This window comes from Agelaius tricolor, unplaced genomic scaffold, assembly GCF_023055355.1.
Source record: "Agelaius tricolor isolate 1412-34295 unplaced genomic scaffold, bAgeTri1.0.p SCAF_7, whole genome shotgun sequence".
Classification (NCBI taxonomy): Eukaryota; Metazoa; Chordata; class Aves; order Passeriformes; family Icteridae; genus Agelaius; species Agelaius tricolor.
Genome location: NW_027269267.1, coordinates 27806268 through 27824688, shown reverse-complemented (window position 1 = coordinate 27824688; position 18421 = coordinate 27806268). Strand labels below are relative to the sequence as shown.

The 18421-nt window shown below is 38.1% G+C and overlaps 1 protein-coding gene across 4 annotated transcripts in view; it reads left to right on the top strand.

Annotated features, from left to right (window-relative positions):
• Positions 1–18421, top strand: part of RGPD4 (RANBP2 like and GRIP domain containing 4) — a 33638-nt gene that overhangs the window by 5617 nt on the left and 9600 nt on the right. For 2 of the 4 annotated variants that reach the window (XM_071430732.1, XM_071430730.1), the window contains exons 6-21: positions 375–520; positions 1925–2117; positions 2795–2885; positions 3740–3949; positions 4479–4657; positions 4742–4917; positions 5225–5348; positions 5684–5845; positions 6169–6306; positions 6397–6543; positions 6966–7148; positions 7231–7314; positions 7812–7947; positions 8123–8220; positions 8741–13133; positions 14039–14116. In XM_071430732.1, coding sequence (XP_071286833.1) covers positions 375–520; positions 1925–2117; positions 2795–2885; positions 3740–3949; positions 4479–4657; positions 4742–4917; positions 5225–5348; positions 5684–5845; positions 6169–6306; positions 6397–6543; positions 6966–7148; positions 7231–7314; positions 7812–7947; positions 8123–8220; positions 8741–13133; positions 14039–14116 — 6538 coding nt within the window. The other 2 variants (XM_071430733.1, XM_071430734.1) reach the window with 2 other exon arrangements.

The window sequence follows — 18421 nt, the reverse complement described above, 5'->3', positions numbered from 1 at the left end:
CTCTTAGTGTCCTTATTCTGGCAGCTGTTTCTCAAGGGATTTAACTCCTTCAAATGCAAGTCTGCTGAAACCAGTGGAACTACAAAATACTTCTTGTGTGGTTTTTTTAATTGGAATTTTCTCCCTAAAATTAAACTTTATAGAGCTATTGAGTTTCTAACCTCAAAAGCTGAGTTAGACACAGCAGTTCCATTAGGGATAAAATTGCTCAAGCAAGTAGTTCCCTGGAACTTTGCTGCTGAAGAATATGTTAAGGTCTCACCTGTGAAACTGGATTATGCAATAAATGCTACTAGTGTGTTTTGGAGAAGTACTGCCCTTGTCTTCATGGAAGGATGACTGTTCCTTATCCTGTGATGAACTTTCTTCTTTAGGAATATCTGGAATCTTTACAAGACTTGGAGTATGATAAAAATAACTGGAGAACTATCAAGAAAGATCATCTGCTGGCCTATTCCAGCTTTGTCAAACTGACACTTTCTTCTAGAGATGTTCAGGAATGCAGAGAGGCACTTGAAAGGTACTGTTTAAACTTTTCTGTAGTAAGAAAAAGCCCTCTAAGAATTGTTTGGGGTCATATCAGCCAAGCTTCTGTTTCACAGCTTATCTTGTTTTTGGATGGGAGAGGAGATTCTCTGTACTGACCAGCAAGAGTGTTTCTTACTGGGTGTGAACCCCAAGCTATCTTTTGACAGATGCTTGAATGGTCAGCACACAGCCATGGAGAAGACTCATTTATATCCTGGGTCTTGGTACCTTCTTTTCCTTTGATTAGAGAAGTTGTTCTGTACTTCAGCAGTTGACTAATCCAGATTTCCCAGACAATTGGAAAAAAACACCGGCCCAAAAAACTCCAATCCAAACAAAGCAACAGAAGTCAAACTGAAAACCCAAAACTACCTCTTGTGTGTGTCAACTTTGTCCTAGTCATTCTATTATTAAATAAGAGCACACTGGAGTAATTAGGAACTTTGTGTCTATAGTATAATAGGGAGGGAGGAAACCACCTGAAGCAAGAATAGCCTCCTTCAGAGGAAACTGGTGTGTTACAGCTGGCTTAAAGGCTTACCAACTGTGGTGCACCTAGAGCAGTACAAAGTAGTGTTTGTAGTCAATAATTTAAGATCTGTGTTTGTTTCTTGCCATTATCTTTCGTTTGTTACTGGTTGTTACAAATTTATTGTCGTTCCTCAGTACTGTAATGGCTGTTACATTCTGTTCTGTAAAAACATTCTTGAGTCTGTTAATCTTGCATGAGTATTTGAAGCAGTACAGAATGAATGAGCAATATTTAATACCCAAGTATCTTTTATTTTATTTTTCTCCTCTAGCAATGACCATGTGGAGTTTTCTGCTTCTGATTTATTAGAGTGTTTTGAGATGTTCACATCTGAAGCATTTCCAGATCATAGCAATGCTAACAGCCATTATAGTCTTGTCCAGTAATTGAAAAATTGTTTTAACTGTTTTCTGGAAGCCCTCTCCTGAGTGGGGCTTGTATAGTAATCTAAAGGCACTAGAATTTCTGTCGTACCTTCTTTTTTTGAACAGCCTGTTAAACAGTATTTTGCACCTTTCTGATAACGAAAAGAACGGGCAGAATCAATAATACCTCCTGTATGTCTCTAAATCTGCAGAAGTGAACAAGTTTATCCACGTGGTTCAGGACAATAGTTTTAAAAGTAGCTGTGCAAAAATGTGATGAAAAAGACTAAGTATCTAGGTAATACTTAAATAAACTTGAGAGCTTTGGGAGTTTGAGGTGATTATATTTTCTAGTAACTTGGGTTTAAGCAATAGAAACAGTACTTAGCATTGACTCATGAAGTTACTTAATTCACACCTAAATAGCACAATCAACCACAATCAGCTGCTATGGCTTTTACCAGGACTCTGTTTAGAATTAGTCTTCTCTGCATTTTAGTTTTGATCGTGCACTTCAGTCAGTAAAACCATATGTGAGTGCAGCTGATGAGTTGTCTCGTACCTATGTGGAAATGAAAGGACAGCTGTACATGCATGCTGGAGCTTTGCTGCTGAAAATGGCCCAAGACAACGAGACACAGTGGAGACCTATGTGTGAACTAGCAGCATTGTGTTATCTCCTGAGTTTTCAGGTAAATGATTTTTCAGTCTAAGCCTTCAGTTGATGCTTTTCTTGAAATTTTCTAGCTGTGCATGTGTTGAATTCCTGTATTCCTGAGATGAACTAGTGTTTGTGTATCTAAAGGAGAACTGTCCTCACTCAGCAAACCCTCCTCTGTCACAATTGTTTAAAATTTTCTAATGACACAAATAGGGTAAAAGTATACCTTCAATTGTTCCCCTTGCCAGAGTAACCTTATTCTTAAGTATTAGTGCATTTATTTCCTGTAGTGTATTTCCTTTTTCATAATACAAGTACACATGATGAGTGTTAAACTTTAAAAATTTAAAATTTTAAATTTAAAAAAAAAATTAAAAATCAAGGTTATTTGCTTTATGAATTCTTTGCCTTGACTGTCCTTTTTATACCATTGCTTGCATTGCAGGTATTACTTGCTCTTGTGTACACTTAATGTTACTTTCAACAGCTATACTTGCACATCTGTGTACTTTAGGTGGGTTTTCTGCTCTCTTTGCCCATCCCATACAAAACCATAACCCAATATATGTACCTTCAGAATGAATAATGCGTGTTTTCTTATAGCTTTCTAATGCTAAAAATAAGCTTATTTCTTAATTTCTAAGGTTCATTTAAATGTCCTGCTCTTACTGTGAAAAACCTGTAACAATTTTCTCCTTACTTCACCAGGTTCCTAAACCAAAGTCAAAACTCATAAAGGGTGATCAAACCGGACAAGATATGCTAGAAATGTTGGCCTGCGATCGAAAAAGCCAGTCTGGTAATAAAAAAATAGTTGCATAGTTCCATTTTAGTGCTGCGGTTTTTCTGTAAAGTCTAAGATTTGTTAAAGAACACATTTGTGTATCTTGTAACGTTATCACTCCAGTATATAGTAAAGCCTTATAGATTCTGACTACATATGTAAAACAAAACAGTACTTTGGTTCTGACACCTAAAGTTATTTTTTTTCCTCTTAAGCTGCTGGAAGAGTGTGTTCTCCTTGTTTCAATAGTAGTTGGATTTTTTCCTCCTTTTTGACTTTCTAGCATGCTATGGTAGAATTTAGTTTTTATTGTCTGTTAAATCTACTGGAAATGGCTTCTGCCTGCTGATGCTATTTTGCAAGTATTGTTAGCCCCAAGAGGGAAAGAAAATATTAGCGTGTTTCCCTGGTCTTTTCATCCTTTCACTTGTTCATCAGCTTTGGTCTTTTTCCTGCCAAGTATAGACAGTGTTTCAGTCTACAAAATTCTTAGAGGGCCTAGATGAAAACAGATGAAGCTGCCAGACATGAGGTTCATTTACTTCAGAATGGATTTTGTTCTGCTTGTTTTACAGCTGTAAGGTCACTTGCAATGCCCTTAGAAGAATCATGGTAGGAGGGCTTTGTTTTCCTAAAGAACTGCATTTAAAAATTCTTTGGGGTTGTTGTCACTAAAAGCTTGGAAAGCCTATGTGCTGAAACGCTGACCTAATTACAGGGAGAACATACCTGAACAGTCTGTAGGTTTCATAAGGGGAAATCCTGATTCCCATCCAGCTTTCAGTAGCAAAGAGCAGTCCAGCATAGCAAATACTGCTTTCCTTGTGTTCACTGCTTTATTTATGTGAAGTGGTATTTTTGTGTTCTAGGTCATATGCTGCTGAACTTAAGTCATGGCAAGCAAGACTTCTTTAAAGAGATTGTGGAATCATTTGCAAACAAGAATGGCTCATCTGCATTGTTTGATAGCCTGTTTGAGAGTGGAGCCTCTAGAGAGAGGTCTTTTATTGGCACAGATGATATTGGAAATGTCAGTACACAAGCACCAGTGCAAATAGAACTTCACAAATATGATATTGGTAAGAACTGTTACTTTCTGAAACTCAGCACAGCTTTGTGTAGCATAACCTCTTCTGCAAATACTTGTGGAAGAGGTACTGGTACACAAATACTTGTACTGTAACAAAAGACAAATACCTGGAATAGCTGTCCAAAGTTGCCTTAATGTCATAGGAAAGACTCATACTGTATTGCAATGTAAAGTAGTGCTTCTTCAGTAAATCCTTAAGGATTTCTGGGGAAGTAAATAGGTTTGCTAAAATCAGTTATCCATTGGACAGAATAAGCTGAGAATGGAAGTGATGAGAGTCAGCCCCTCAGAAGCTTAAGCAGTTGATGGCTTTGAGCACTTAGATGAACTTGGTATGTTTGTCTATACTGAAGTTTGTAACCCTTTGTAAGTGAAACCTGGAATCTTGATGCTTATTGGTCTTGAAGTATCTTGGGCCCTTCTGACAGAGTGCAATGTGAAACCCAGCTTTGATCAGATAGTAGTACTGAGGGCTTGCAGGAAGCTGACATTTGCATCCAACCTTGTTTTCTGCGCAGGTGCCATTCGATTGCACAGTGGCAGTCTCCAGCACCTCGTGTGGCTTGGCCTGCAGTGGAACTCTATGTCAGTCTTACCCCCCATGCGCAAATGGTTAAAACAGCTTTTTCACTTGCCCCAAGAAACATCAAGACTTGAGACAGATGCTCCTGAATCTATTTGCCTCTTAGACCTTGAAGTAAGTGAACTTTGAAGTTCTTTAAGGTACTGTGCAAATTAAGTTTTTTGTAATTAATAAGTTTAATTTATTTTTTAAAAACAGGTATTCCTACTTGGGGTGATATTCACTAGCAACTTACAACTGCAAGAGAAGTTTAATTCTCACTACAGTGCACATCAGCCTCAATTTTTACCATTGCCAATATGCAAACTACTCTATACTGAAAAGCAAAGATCCTGGTGGGATGCTGTTCGTACTCTTCTTCAGAGAAAATCAGTGTAAGGCTTTTTCAGTTTGGAAATGTTTGATCAAGCCTTTAGGGAGCGTCTGCTACAGCAATTTGGATTGTCCCTATAGATTCTTTTAAAATTAATTTTTTAACATATTTTTTACATTGAATCTTTCTTGTAGTAGGGACTTGATATGCTTGAAAGATTTCTGTAAAGGGAATTTTCATTTCTAACAATGCATTTCTTACCTAGAGGCAAATTAGGGCTAAAGCTCCAGGCTGTATTCATGAAGTGAATGCTATGTGAACAGATAAAAATCACAAAATACTAATCAAGGAATGTTTCTTATATTCAGACCAGGAACAGCAGCAAAACTGAGGCTTATTGTACAGCATGGCATAAGTACTCTGCGAACACTGGACAAGCATGGCCTTCAACCTGCCTTAATCATACACTGGGCAAAAAGCTTGCAGAAAACAGTAAGCTGAGATTAGTTTTAAATACATGGAAGCAAAAGTGTTTTTCTTAATTTATCAATTATGAACAGACTGAGGGGATGGGGGATGGATGTGTATTATTAAGAATGGCTGATTATTTTATCAGGCAAACTTACTGTTCTTGTCACTTTGTGAAATACTTTTGTCTTACATGTAGAAAATAACACAACAGTTTGTTACTTAACATAGCTTTTCTGTTCAATGTCAGAAAAGGACTTTGGAACTCTTAAAGAAAATAGGAGAAGGATATGTAGGAGTAGCATTTTGACTTGCATTTATTGAAATAACATCTGTATCTATTCCCTTTTCTTCACCAGGGAATTAACCTTAACTCCTTCTATGACCAGAAGGAATATATGGGACGAAGTGTCTACTACTGGAAGAAAGTTCTGCCTATGCTGGAAACTATCAAAAAGAAGAGGAGTATTTCTGAACCTACTGATCCTCTCTTCAAACACTTCCATAGTGTAGATGTTCAGGTACAGATCAGTTGAACCAAGGCTGAAGAGAAGGGTCTGTGTCAGAAATGAACAAAGTGGTGGGATTTTTGTCTACATTGTACTGTTCTATGTTATTACTACTGTGAAGCTCTCAAAGGTGAGATTTGGTAATAGTGTTTTATAAAGGGGGAAAATTCTCTCCTTGTAGCTTTGGTCTTACCTTTGAAATGGTATTTATGATTTGAAGGCACTGAACACCCTCAGTACCAACTTTCTTGAAAAAGAATTCTCCCCGCGTTACAGGAAAAAAGGTGATGTCGTTCCATTATTAAGTATAAGTTTTCCTTCACTTTATTTTGTAGGTCTTTCAGGTTGCAGCGTATGAAGAAGAGGCACAGATAGCATTTGCTATGTTGGATGCAGTTGATGGCAAAACTGATGATGCTTTAATAGCATTTGAAGCTATTGATAATGTGGTGTCATACTGGAATCTTGCCATGGTAAGTTTGTAAATTGCATTACCCAGAAGTGCTTCTATTTATTCAGTTTCCTTCTGACTGATACTATTCACTCTGCATCCTGTTCTTCAGATTTTCCAAAGAAAAGCAGAAGAAATTGAAAATGATGTCATGCTTCCAGAAGAACATGAGGAGCATAAAACTTACCTTCTTAAAGCCAAGTATTATCTAATGAAAATTATTGCGGAAAGCTCCTCGGATATGTCAATTGCAGAGAAAGTAAGTAATTCTTGCTTTAAAAACTTCTTCCAAGGAATGCAGTAGCTTAGGTTACTGTTTGAAAAATGAAATCCTTTGCATTCAAGGTACTTTTTTTTAGTCCAGGCTTTCAAGCAAGTTAAATCCTGGGTAACTTCTCTAACCAACCAGATCATGTGATATCCTGGCTACCGTGTGGATGAAAGCTTTAATGTAAACAAAAAGCTTTTGCCACTGTCTTTTAGTTTGATAGTTTGAAAAAATAAAATAGTTTGTGTGAGTTGTTTACTTATGTGAATCCTAGCAAGTTAAGAGCTTTGCTGAAAAAAACCCCCAGTGTTTACATAATAAGACTTGTGAATTGCTCAGCCAGAATTCTAAATGTAGTTTATCTTGTTCTGAGGAAGAACTGCAGTCATGACTCATGTTTGAATAAACTCTAGTTACCAGTGCCTCTTGAAACTGTGAGAGAAGTGTTAGATACAGTGATCCAGGAACTTGGTGAGAACTGTGAAGAGGGAAGTCTTGCCTTCAGAAACGGTCTGTCACGAACTGTAGATTCAGCAATGAAACATTCCACTCCGTCACCAACCAAGTTCTCTTTTTCACCAACTAAGACCTACAAGGTATGTTAGCCAGTTATTATTTCAGGGAATTATTATCTTGTAAGAAAAATTCAAATGAATCAATTAACTTTTTTTTTCCTAGTTCTCTCCAAAAACTCCCCCTCAGTGGGCAGAAGACCATAAATCTATACTTCAAATGATTTGTCAGCAAGTGGAAGCTTTAAAGGTAAAAATTCTGTCACCATTTTCAGTAATGAACTGTTAGTCCTTTAGTTATAGTAAGGATCTAGTGATAAGAGCATGGGCTCACTTACAGTTCATAGAATTACTTTCTGTAAATAGCTTCATAAAATTAGCACCAGAGTAAATCCTTTCACATAAAAAGCTCCTCTCTGGGACGTGGACAGGAGTGCTGAGGCAACCCATCTAAGGGACTCTTTTCTCTATGTAGGAAGAATTCTGCTTTTATCAGCTTAGTTCTCATCCACTTGGTTCTGGTTTTTTTTTACTGGCCTGTTCTGCCTTAAGAACACAATGGAAGTACTCCATGGACATGTCTTGCATGATCTGGCAGGTGGTACTTTTTTTTTTTTGATTAGTCCCATACCATGGATTGAACATGGTTTTTAATAGCAAAAGGGTGGTGATCGTGCCTTATATTTTCTTTCACGAATACCTGTGCAATCAATATTTAAACTCTTGCTTGGCACCCTGTCTCAACAGAATGATTTGCAAGAAATGAAACTTAATAATTCCAACACAAATGCATCTCATCGGTGGCCTGCTGAAAACTATGGAACTGATGCAATACCAGACAGTTATCAGAGAGCACAAAATCTTCATGAAGCCCCTTTAACAGGCAAGTTGCTGCAGAATTTTTATCTAAATGCTTAGCTAAATCAAGTAAGACTTTTGAAAATAATGCTAAAATGTTTTAATGATTCACAATTAAAAACTGATTGCTGGGAAGAGTATGTAGAAAACAACAACAAGAAAAGATAAGTGTTGACTATTTTGCTGGTGTTCCTTTTTAGTTGCTACCACTGGCCCATCTGTGTTCTACAGCCAGTCACCTGCCTATAACTCTCAGTATCTTCTGGGAACTGCTGCAACCAATGTAACACCAGCAAAGGTGAGAATAAATTTAAATTTATTTCCTTAAAATGCTTCCAATGATCTGAAAATGACTGACTGGTTTTGATTCTGTACATCGTTGGATGTAATTGCAGTTCCTTATGCAGAATTTGGTCAACTTAAACTGCTAGGGATAAAATTATAATTTGTCTCCGTGCTTAACTTCTGGGATATGGCATTTGGGTGGAAAAGCTAGAATAATATTTTCTATGTGTGTACATTTCTCGTGCAGGTATGTATGATAGCACTTTACTATTCCCCCCTTAATTGTGTGGCAAAAGAGAATGGGGTTTTCAAAATTTTTTTTCATGCAGAAGCCACTCATATTGTGCCCCTTTTTCAATGTTTGTTCTCAAATGCCCATCAAGTTTCAAGCTAAGGTAAAACTGGTTTAGGTTTAAACTTGAAAGCATGCCTTTCTTTTAAAAAGTGCATGTTACAATGGCTTCAGCACAGTAAGATTTTGTCCTCTTTGTGACCATAATAAGCAGAGCACTTGTTTTCTGCTTTTTCTTTAGCCTCCTGTCTATGGCATGAACCGACTTGCGCCTCAGCCACATATATATTCCTATCAGCCACCACCCATGCATACACCACCTCTGCAAAACACTTCTGGTTGTATGTTTTCCCAAGAAATGTATGGCCCACCTCTGCGTTTTGATTCTCCTGGTACTACACTCATTTCTCCTCGTACAGCTGATGACTATTACAACTACAGTGTTCCACAGGCAAGCACCAATCCAACACTGCCTAAACCAGGGTATTTCACAAACCGTTCAGCCACGCCACCCACCTTAAAGCCTGCAGAACCAAAAGCAATGCCTAAATTTGGACAGCCAGGAACAGCAGAAGGATCAAAACCACCTATGTCAACACCAGCACAGCCAAGTCAGCCGACAACTTTTAAGTTTAAACCTAACTTCAAGTCTAATGATGGAGACTTCACTTTTTCTTCTCCCCCTCAAGTTGCACCACAGCCCCTTAATGCACCTTTTAATAGTAGAGAAAGCCTCCTGGATCTTCTAACATCTGACAAACCTTTACAGGATGATAGATACGTTGATCAAAAGCCAGTTAGTGATCCCACAAACAGTTCAAGAAATATTTTCAATTTTAGCAATAAACATATTCCAGGCATGTCTCTCCGAGAAAACACAGGACAAAACGTACACAAAAATATGGGTTTTGAGAAGAGTGATACATTTAGTGCTCAAGAACCAAGTAAGCCTGTATTTATGGCTTCAAATTCAGATTTGGCCAACAGAAGTCATGAAACAGAAGGAGGAAGCACCCATGGTGGAGATGAGGATGATGACGGTCCTCATTTTGATCCTGTGGTACCACTTCCTGATAAGATTGAAGTAAAGACAGGTGAGGAAGATGAAGAAGAATTCTTCTGCAACAGAGCCAAGCTCTTTCGTTTTGATGCAGAATCTAAAGAATGGAAAGAAAGGGGTATTGGAAATGTGAAAATACTGAAACATAAAGTATCTGGCAAATTTCGTCTCTTAATGAGACGGGACCAAGTGCTGAAAATCTGTGCAAATCACTACATAAATACTGATATGAAATTAACTCCAAATGCCGCATCAGATAAGTCATTTGTATGGCATGCTTTGGACTATGCAGATGAATTGCCAAAACCAGAACAGCTTGCAATTAGATTTAAAACACCTGAAGAAGCAATGCTTTTCAAAAAAAAGTTTGAGGAGGCACAGAATATTTTAAAATCTTTGGGATCAAATGCTGACACGTCTGTGGCTCAGAGCAGTGGAACTGCAAAAGAAACAGCAAATCAGGACATCAAGGAGCCCAACAGAACCACTTCTGGAACCATGAACTTGGGCTTTCAGTTTCTAAAAGATGGAACAAGCAGTGAACCTGACAGCAAAGGCACCCTTACAGCTACATCCACTGCACCTAGCACTACCATTTCATTTGGGAAGGATGCTCAGCAAGCCTGTTCTTCTGGTGGATTTGGGCAGCATCTCTTGAAGAAGGACCAATGGGTGTGTAAAGTGTGTTTAGTTCCAAATGAAGCAACTGTAAAGAACTGTGTAGCATGTCAAAGTCCAAATCCAGGTATGTGGGAAACACATGGCACGCCAACGACCGGCTATGCAAGTTTGAAACCAAGTGGTAACACAGTGCAGGACAAGTTTGGATCTCCTTTTGCTAAAAAGGAAGGTCAGTGGGACTGCTCTGTATGCCCAACCCGAAATGAAGCAGAAGATGTGAACTGCTCTTCCTGTCAGAGTCCAAAACCTCAAAATCAACCAAATACATCCATACCTTCTGTTCTGGCATCTGCTGGTCTGGAGCTTGGTTCCATTGCTGATACAAGTAAGCCACAGAAAAATGGGTTTGAAGGACTTTTTACTAAAAAGGAAGGTCAGTGGGATTGTAATACTTGTCTTGTGAGGAACGAAGGTTCTTCTCTGGCCTGCGTAGCCTGCAAAACGCCGAATCCGTCTGCTAAGCCAACTGGTGATGCTTTGCCAACTCCTGCTTTTGGCTTGAAAAGTAAATTGCCCGAACTTGGTGGAGGACAATTGGGAACAGGCTTTACGTTTGGTCTTGAGCAAGGCAAGACACCACCATTTACATTTCAGATTTCTTCTGATACTGAAGCTAAGTCTGCAAAGGAAGGATTTAGCTTTTCAATGCAAATGCCTGCAGGTGGATTTAAATTTGGGATACAGGAGTCTAGTAAATTTGGGATACAGGAGTCTAGTAAAAATACCACTAAGAAAGATGAGCCATCCAAAGAGCATACTACTGGTTTCTTAAAAAGCGTTGATGAAAAAGACAAAAAGGAATTGCCCTCAGACAGTGGAATTGGATTCCAATTTCAAGAAACAGCAGACAAGGAGAAAACTGACTTTGTTTTTGGGCAAAATAGCAGCACTTCTACTTTTGCTGAGCTTGCAAAAAGTACTCCTAGGGAAGGTTTTCAATTTGGCAAAAAGGACCCTAACTTCAAAGGCTTTTCAGGCGCAGGTGAAAAGTTGTTTTCTTCACAAAATTCTAAAACAGATCAGAAAGCAAACACCTCAGCTGACCTTGGTGAGAAGGATGATGATGTGTATAAGACAGAGGAGAGCGATGATATCCATTTTGAACCTATAGTTCAGATGCCTGAAAAAGTAGAACCTTTTACAGGAGAGGAAGATGAGAAAGTGTTATACTCCCAGAGAGTAAAGCTGTTCAGGTTTGATCCAGAAACAAGCCAGTGGAAGGAACGTGGTGTGGGCATTCTGAAGATTCTTAAAAACGAAGTTAATGGCAAAGTAAGAATATTGATGCGGCGTGAGCAAGTTCTGAAGGTGTGTGCAAATCATTGGATAACGACAACAATGAACTTGAAACAGCTGTCTGGCTCAGACAAAGCATGGATGTGGATGGCCAATGACTTTTCTGATGGTGATGCAAAGTTGGAGCATCTGGCAGCAAAATTCAAGACACCAGAGCAGGCTGAGGAGTTCAAACAGAAGTTTGAAGAATGTCAGAGGCTACTACTAGATATACCACTGCAGACACCCCATAAACTTGTTGATACAGGTAGGACAGCTCAGCTTATACAGAAAGCAGAAGAAATGAAGTGTGGCTTAAAAGATCTCAAAACTTTTCTGACAGATGACAAAACGAAACTGTCAGAAGAGGAAAGTGGAAACCCTGCTTGTACCAGCAGTACTTCTGATTTGGTTATAAAGCCACATGCTGAAAGTACAGGCCCCACTCTGGAGTGGGATAACTATGATTTGCGTGAAGAAGCATTAGATGATAGTGTAAGCAGTTCTGTATATGCATCACCTCTTGCAAGTAGCCCTGTAAGGAAAAATCTGTTTAGATTTGGAGAGTCTACCACTGGTTTTAGTTTCAGCTTTAAATCTGCTTTGAGCCCATCCAAATCTCCTGCCAAACAGAATCAGAGTAGAACATCAGTAGGCACAGATGAAGATTCTGATGTTACTCAAGAAGAGGAAAGAGATGGACAGTACTTTGAACCTGTGGTACCTCTGCCTGATCTTGTGGAAGTGACCAGTGGTGAGGAAAATGAGCAAGTTGTCTTCAGCCATAGAGCCAAACTCTACAGATATGATAAAGATGCAAATCAATGGAAAGAGAGAGGGATTGGGGATATCAAGATATTGCAGAACTATGACAACAAACAAGTTCGTATAGTAATGAGAAGGGACCAGGTACTAAAACTCTGTGCCAATCACAGGATAACACCAGATATGAATTTGCAACAAATGAAAGGATCTGATAGAGCCTGGGTGTGGACTGCATGTGACTTTGCAGATGGGGAAAGAAAAGTGGAACTTCTGGCTGTGCGATTCAAGCTGCAAGATGTTGCAGACTCATTTAAGCAAATTTTTGATGAAGCAAAGCATGCCCAAGAGAGAGAGACACTGATAACACCTCTTTCTTCTCGTGCCAATACACCAAAGGAATTTCCATGTGGTAAAAATGCTATAGCTGTGCTAGAAGAAACAACCAGAGAAAGAACTGATGTCAGCCATGGTGATGATACTTCTGATACAACTGTAGAGGCTGCAGAGGTGTCAAGTACTTCTGAAACTCCAACAAAAACAGTGGTTTCTCCTCCAAAGTTTGTATTTGGATCTGAATCAGTCAAGAGCATTTTCAGTAATGAAAAGTCAAAGACATTCACATTTGGAAATACTTCAGCCACTGGTTCTCTCTTTGGCTTCAGTTTTAATCCCCCAAGAAAGAGCGAAGGCCATATTCCAGCATCTCAGGACACAGCACAGAAAGAGCCAGAAGCCTCTGAACCACCAAAAATCTCAAATGCTACTCAGAAGCCTGTAGACAGCAAGGTAGACAACTTGCCAGCTTCATCACAAGATGGACCGTCTAACTTCTCATTTAGAATTCTGGAAAAAGGTGAGTAGGAGTTTTACTAGTAATTTATTCAAGTATGCAACTTACTGTGCAACTTATGCAGTCAGCTCTGTGCTACTCATTCTCTTGAGAATAGGTAGTTTCTTTCAGTTTTATGCAGGTATCCACATGTTCTCCAGAGGTTCAACTAAAGAAGGGAATTTTAAGTCATAATTATTTTCAAATAAAAATGAAAATGTATGATGCAGGATGGAAATTTGTTTACTGAGAACAGAATTTTCAGGTAGAGAGCTTAAACTCTGAAGTGCTGCATCTGAATCTTGGATTTAAAAGCTCAAAGAATTTTGATTTGCTTTTGGGACTTAAATAGGTAGTCAATGTTTTATGTACCTGGGTCTTTGCTCGGATTGGCCAAGTGTGAGAACAGCAGATATATGCTTCAGCTAAAATTTGCATTATCCCCACAATTAAGTAGATGGGTATTATAAAACTTGTCTATACTTTGTTTCAAGTGTTAAATACCAGCCTCTGCAATCTTGGTTGTGTAGCTTAATGTCAGATGTCAGCCTCCTTCCTGAGCCTGAGAAGAGATTGTGATGGCATACTCAGTTATATGGTTTCTGTTATAGTCTGAAAAAGATGCACAGGCAGAAGCTATGGCTGTGACAGGAGCACTGTAATGTGCTGAAGGGTCTTTGTGAGAAGGATGGGATGTCTCAGAATTATGAACATGTCCTGTCTCTTTATTAGCTTAAGTGTAGTAAAGTGACATGGCAGAAGCTGATAGCTGCAGTCCATTACCATGAGTTGGATAAGCTTGTATAGAAACAGATGAAATTTCCTGCTGTGAAATACTACTATGGAATACTTGGAGAACATAGAGAAGTCTGTTCTATCCTTTTAAAATTCCGGTTAAACACTTATATACCAACAATTTATTTTTTTAGGATTTAATTTTAGCCTCTTTAAATCTAATCCAATGGCCTTTTGGACAAGCACATCCTCCATGCAACCTGATAGTAAAGGTATTTACGTACTGCACTGAATGTGTGATAAAAACACTCTAGCAGGCATGGACAATAACCCAGCTGGGTCAAAGCAGCTGGCTCAGTAATCCTTATAATTAACATGCATGCTGAAGGAGAGTACTTAAAATTGCGTGTCTGACTACTCTATTTGTCCTGTTAAAGAATGTCTCTAGCCCTTTGTATGTTTACTTGAGCCAGCACAATGGATGGCCCTGTTTAAGCTTTTGGCTTCTGTTTGTCTTATTTTTTTGAGGATATGTGCCCTGCACTTCTTCCATCGCAGTTTTCCTATGCGTGCACACTAGATCTCTTAAATTCCATTTTTCTAGAGAAATCACATTTTTGTTTTCAGAGAATGCCTTGTGGTGCCTGATGTGGTTTACTCTATGTCAATGAAATAGCCTGAAGATCTTTAGACAGCTTATCCAGTCAAGAGCTTGAATGTATTCAGCCTCTGTGGAAGTGTTCTCTTCAGTTTCCCAACTGTCAGTGTTAACTGCTGAGCTTTTAAAAAGAAAGAGTGCACAGAATTCAGAGCCAGCTTCATATATAATCTATAGTCCACCTTAGCTGTTAGAAAACTTCTGCCAATTTGTAATCAATTTGTTTTCATTGAGATCCTGTAGACAAAACTGTTACAGCTTATAGTTTGATTATATTTTACTACTAGTGGGCTGCTTGCAAGTATGCTTGCTGTAAGAATGTTCAACTTACACGGTTTTAAAAGTATTTTAATTTTAAATAACAAACTTTTAGTCTGCATAAGACAGTCTTACACTGTTAGTGTCTTGCATTGTTTCAAAGTGTCAAAATGTCATTTGATAGGCTGTTCTTACTTGAACAGTGAATTCCTGTTCTGTATACATAACCTAAAGTCACCTGCTCTGTGTTTTCAGCCATCCCTGTGGATGGTGTTTATGAACAATTCAGTTCTATTTTCATAACACAGTGTCCATAATGTGGAGTGATTAATCATTCTGTGCTAATGCACACGTGCAATAACTTTTCCTACCTCAAATTGATCATGGTTTTATATGGGGGCATATGGCAGGGGGAATGTATTTAAAGAAACAAAATAAGCCTTTCTGGTACTTTACACTGTTCTTCACTTCTACTTTTCTAATAATTAGGTTATGATTATATTTTTAGTGATTTGTTTCCAGTTGATAATTGTCTTCAGAGTAACTTTTTGGTCTTTGAGCTCTGACTTAATAGCAAAGGATTTTGAGAAGTCCTTCCTAAATTAGGTTTTCAAGCCTATCCAATACAAATACGAGATGAATTTTTCTTCTGGGGAACTTCTTTTGGGGAATGCTAGAACAACATTTAAAAAAATTTAACCTTGGTAGTTCTGCACCTCCACGCATTTACGTTTTTCTCAGATCAGGTTATAAACTACTTATAAGTTCTTATTTTAGTTTTGGCTGGGATAAAGTTAATTTTTTTCTCAGTAGCTGGCACAGTGCTGGGTTTTGGATTCAGTGTGAGAACAGTGCTGATTTAACTCTGATGTTGTGGTTGCTGCTAAGCAGTGCTTACCCTAAGTCAAGGACTTTTGTTTTCGTCTCGTGCTGTGTCATTGAGGAGGTACACAAACAAAAGCTGGGAGGGAGCTTTGCTGGAACTCCAAGTGGCCAGAGGGATATTCCACACCATAGAACATCATGCCCAGTTTATAAACTGGTGGAGGTATCTGGAAGAGGGGGAGTGTGGGAATGGAGTCTGGCATTGGTCAGCAGGTGGTGAGCAGCTGTATTGTGCCTCACTTGTTTTTCCTTGAGTTCTACTTTTTCATTTTAATATTATTATTTATTATATGTCACTTCTGTTTCAATTTTTAAACTGTTCTTATCTCCACCTGCAAATTTTACAAATGATTCTCCTCCCCATTCCACCAGGTTACAGGATGTGAACCAGCAGCTCTGTGGCACTTAATTGCCAACTGGGCTTAAACCACACCAGTGCTTTACAAGTTTGAGTCATGTCAGGTGCAGGCTATTGTACCTGTTACATGCTATAGGGTTTAAACTGGTGCTTTCCTCATCTATTCAGAAGATATTCATTGACCAATGCAGGAGGGGAAATATCAGTATTGTGACTAGCTAGAGATTTAATGTCAGTTCAAACAAAAGCAAAAATACAGTACAGCCTTGAAAAGAACTGTTGTGCATGATATTGTCCTGAATTTTGTTTCTTCCATATTCTACTCAGGGTGAAAAAATCTACACAATTATTAGGAAGTTCTGTTATCCTAAAATCAGGTCTTTTCAGAATACATTGTATGTATGTGTGGCATTTGTGTCATGGCTGCCTATGAAGATATATTTAAAGTGTTTGCAACAGCAATCTTTGTTGTTGAAGTCTTTTACCATTTTGAGTAGATGTTTGGAAGACTAGAATATATTCCAGTGTTTGATAGATCAGTTTCACTGAGAACTTCACCTTTTGACTAATCTGAAGTGACCTTAAATATGTTTCTTTTACTCAGCTATTTTGCCCAAAGGGTACTGAAAGAGACTGCATGATAACTCTTTTTAAATGCTGTCAAACCTGATGAGCAATGAGTGTGGTAGAACACTGGAACAGTGTATTTGTTGCCATGGCTTCTAGCTGAATTTCTACTGCTCAAATTAAAGAAAGCACATGTTTTTACCATCCATCTATCTGACTTGAAAGAAGTGTTTTGTTATATTCAAAGATATATTTTTGAAAATTTTCTGATTCTAAGGAAAGCTGCTTCTTGTTGTAGGACTAAATGCTCCATTCTTAAACCTCAGGTGAATTTGATGCAAACTTAGTCCAATTAAGACACTTGCTTAACTAACCAGAAAGAATAAAACACATAGCAGGATATCTGCATTTCTTCATAACACACTACTAGATGTACTTCTAATCCTTAAATCAGCTAGGATGACTGAGTTTTTTGGATTCTGAGAAGATGTATGCATGTCTTGCAGTCAAGATATGAACTTAGAAATTAGCTCTTCAGGAATTTTATCCTACATGTACTTTCTGCAGGCTCAGAGAACTTACTGAGGTCTAAAAATATGAGCAAAAAGAATTAGTCTAGGAGAGTGTGCTGGTGATGGGTTTGAGTTACTTTGTAGCTCTGGTGTGTAAATGCCTGAAATTATCAACTTGTAAACAAAGGTGGGACAAAGATTGAAGTGGTAATAATCTGAAAAAATACATAAATTTGAATCAGTACTTGGGATTTTGCTGTTACTTTACTTTATGCTGCTCTTAATCTACTGGATGATTAAACAAAAAGTAATGAAAGCTGCTTTTAATAAGCAGACTTATTTTAGTGTGTTAGTTGTCTCACAGGATCAAAGGACTTGTCTGTAAACATCTCCTATGTCCTTTTCTCCTCTTGCAATGATAAGTTAACCTGTATACTCAGAAAAATCAATGTTTTTCAGGAACTGGATACTACTTTTCTACTGGGTACTGGGTACTTTTCTACTGGGTACTGGTTTCTAGCTGGATATTTAGGTTTTCTGTGATTACACTGTGCCACAGACTTACAAAAATTTTTTTTAATGAAAAGTACAGCAAGCTTTTGAGACCACCCTTCAGATACTAACTAAATTAAATCTAGAGAAAAAATGATACACTGTTAGCAAATAGGTTGAGGTACTAAAGCAATCATTTTGTTCTTAGAAACAGCTGTTGTGGCTGTTGATGTGCTTATGGGGTAATTCTTAAAAATAATTCACAGATTTATTTCTTAGCCCTTTATCCCCAAATTCCCCTTCTCAAAACAACACAACCTAAACAAGCAGAACCCCAACCAAACCATACCTGATGTTTAAATTGCTATATCCTCTCTCTTTGCTTCCATTCTCTCATAATAAATATTTGTTTCCAAAGCTGTCTTGCAGCTATATATTTTATCAGCAGTTTGATCTAGGCTTTACTTTCACCTTTAACCTTTGCACTGATTATGCACTGTTCTCAACACTGGTGGAAGGAATAACTTAATGTTGAAGGCAAGAAGACAAAAAGTTAAATAATACAACTGATGGTGATATTTCCATGCTGCAAAAGCTAGTTAAATAGGCTGAAAGCGATGGTTTTTGTTGTTTGATAGTGGAACTAAGAATTACTTTACTTTTGTAACAATAAAAGTTTTAGCAAAAGCTATTATGGTCAATTTATTATTAGCTAATAAAAGGCTCAGGTATCCCATAAGGAATCTGAAATGTGTTCTATTCAGTTGCTTGGACAGGTTGTTGTTCACAACTTCACTTTTTTCAGGCCTGAAGTTTTCTTATTTATCTCTGTTGGTCACCTCTGTCA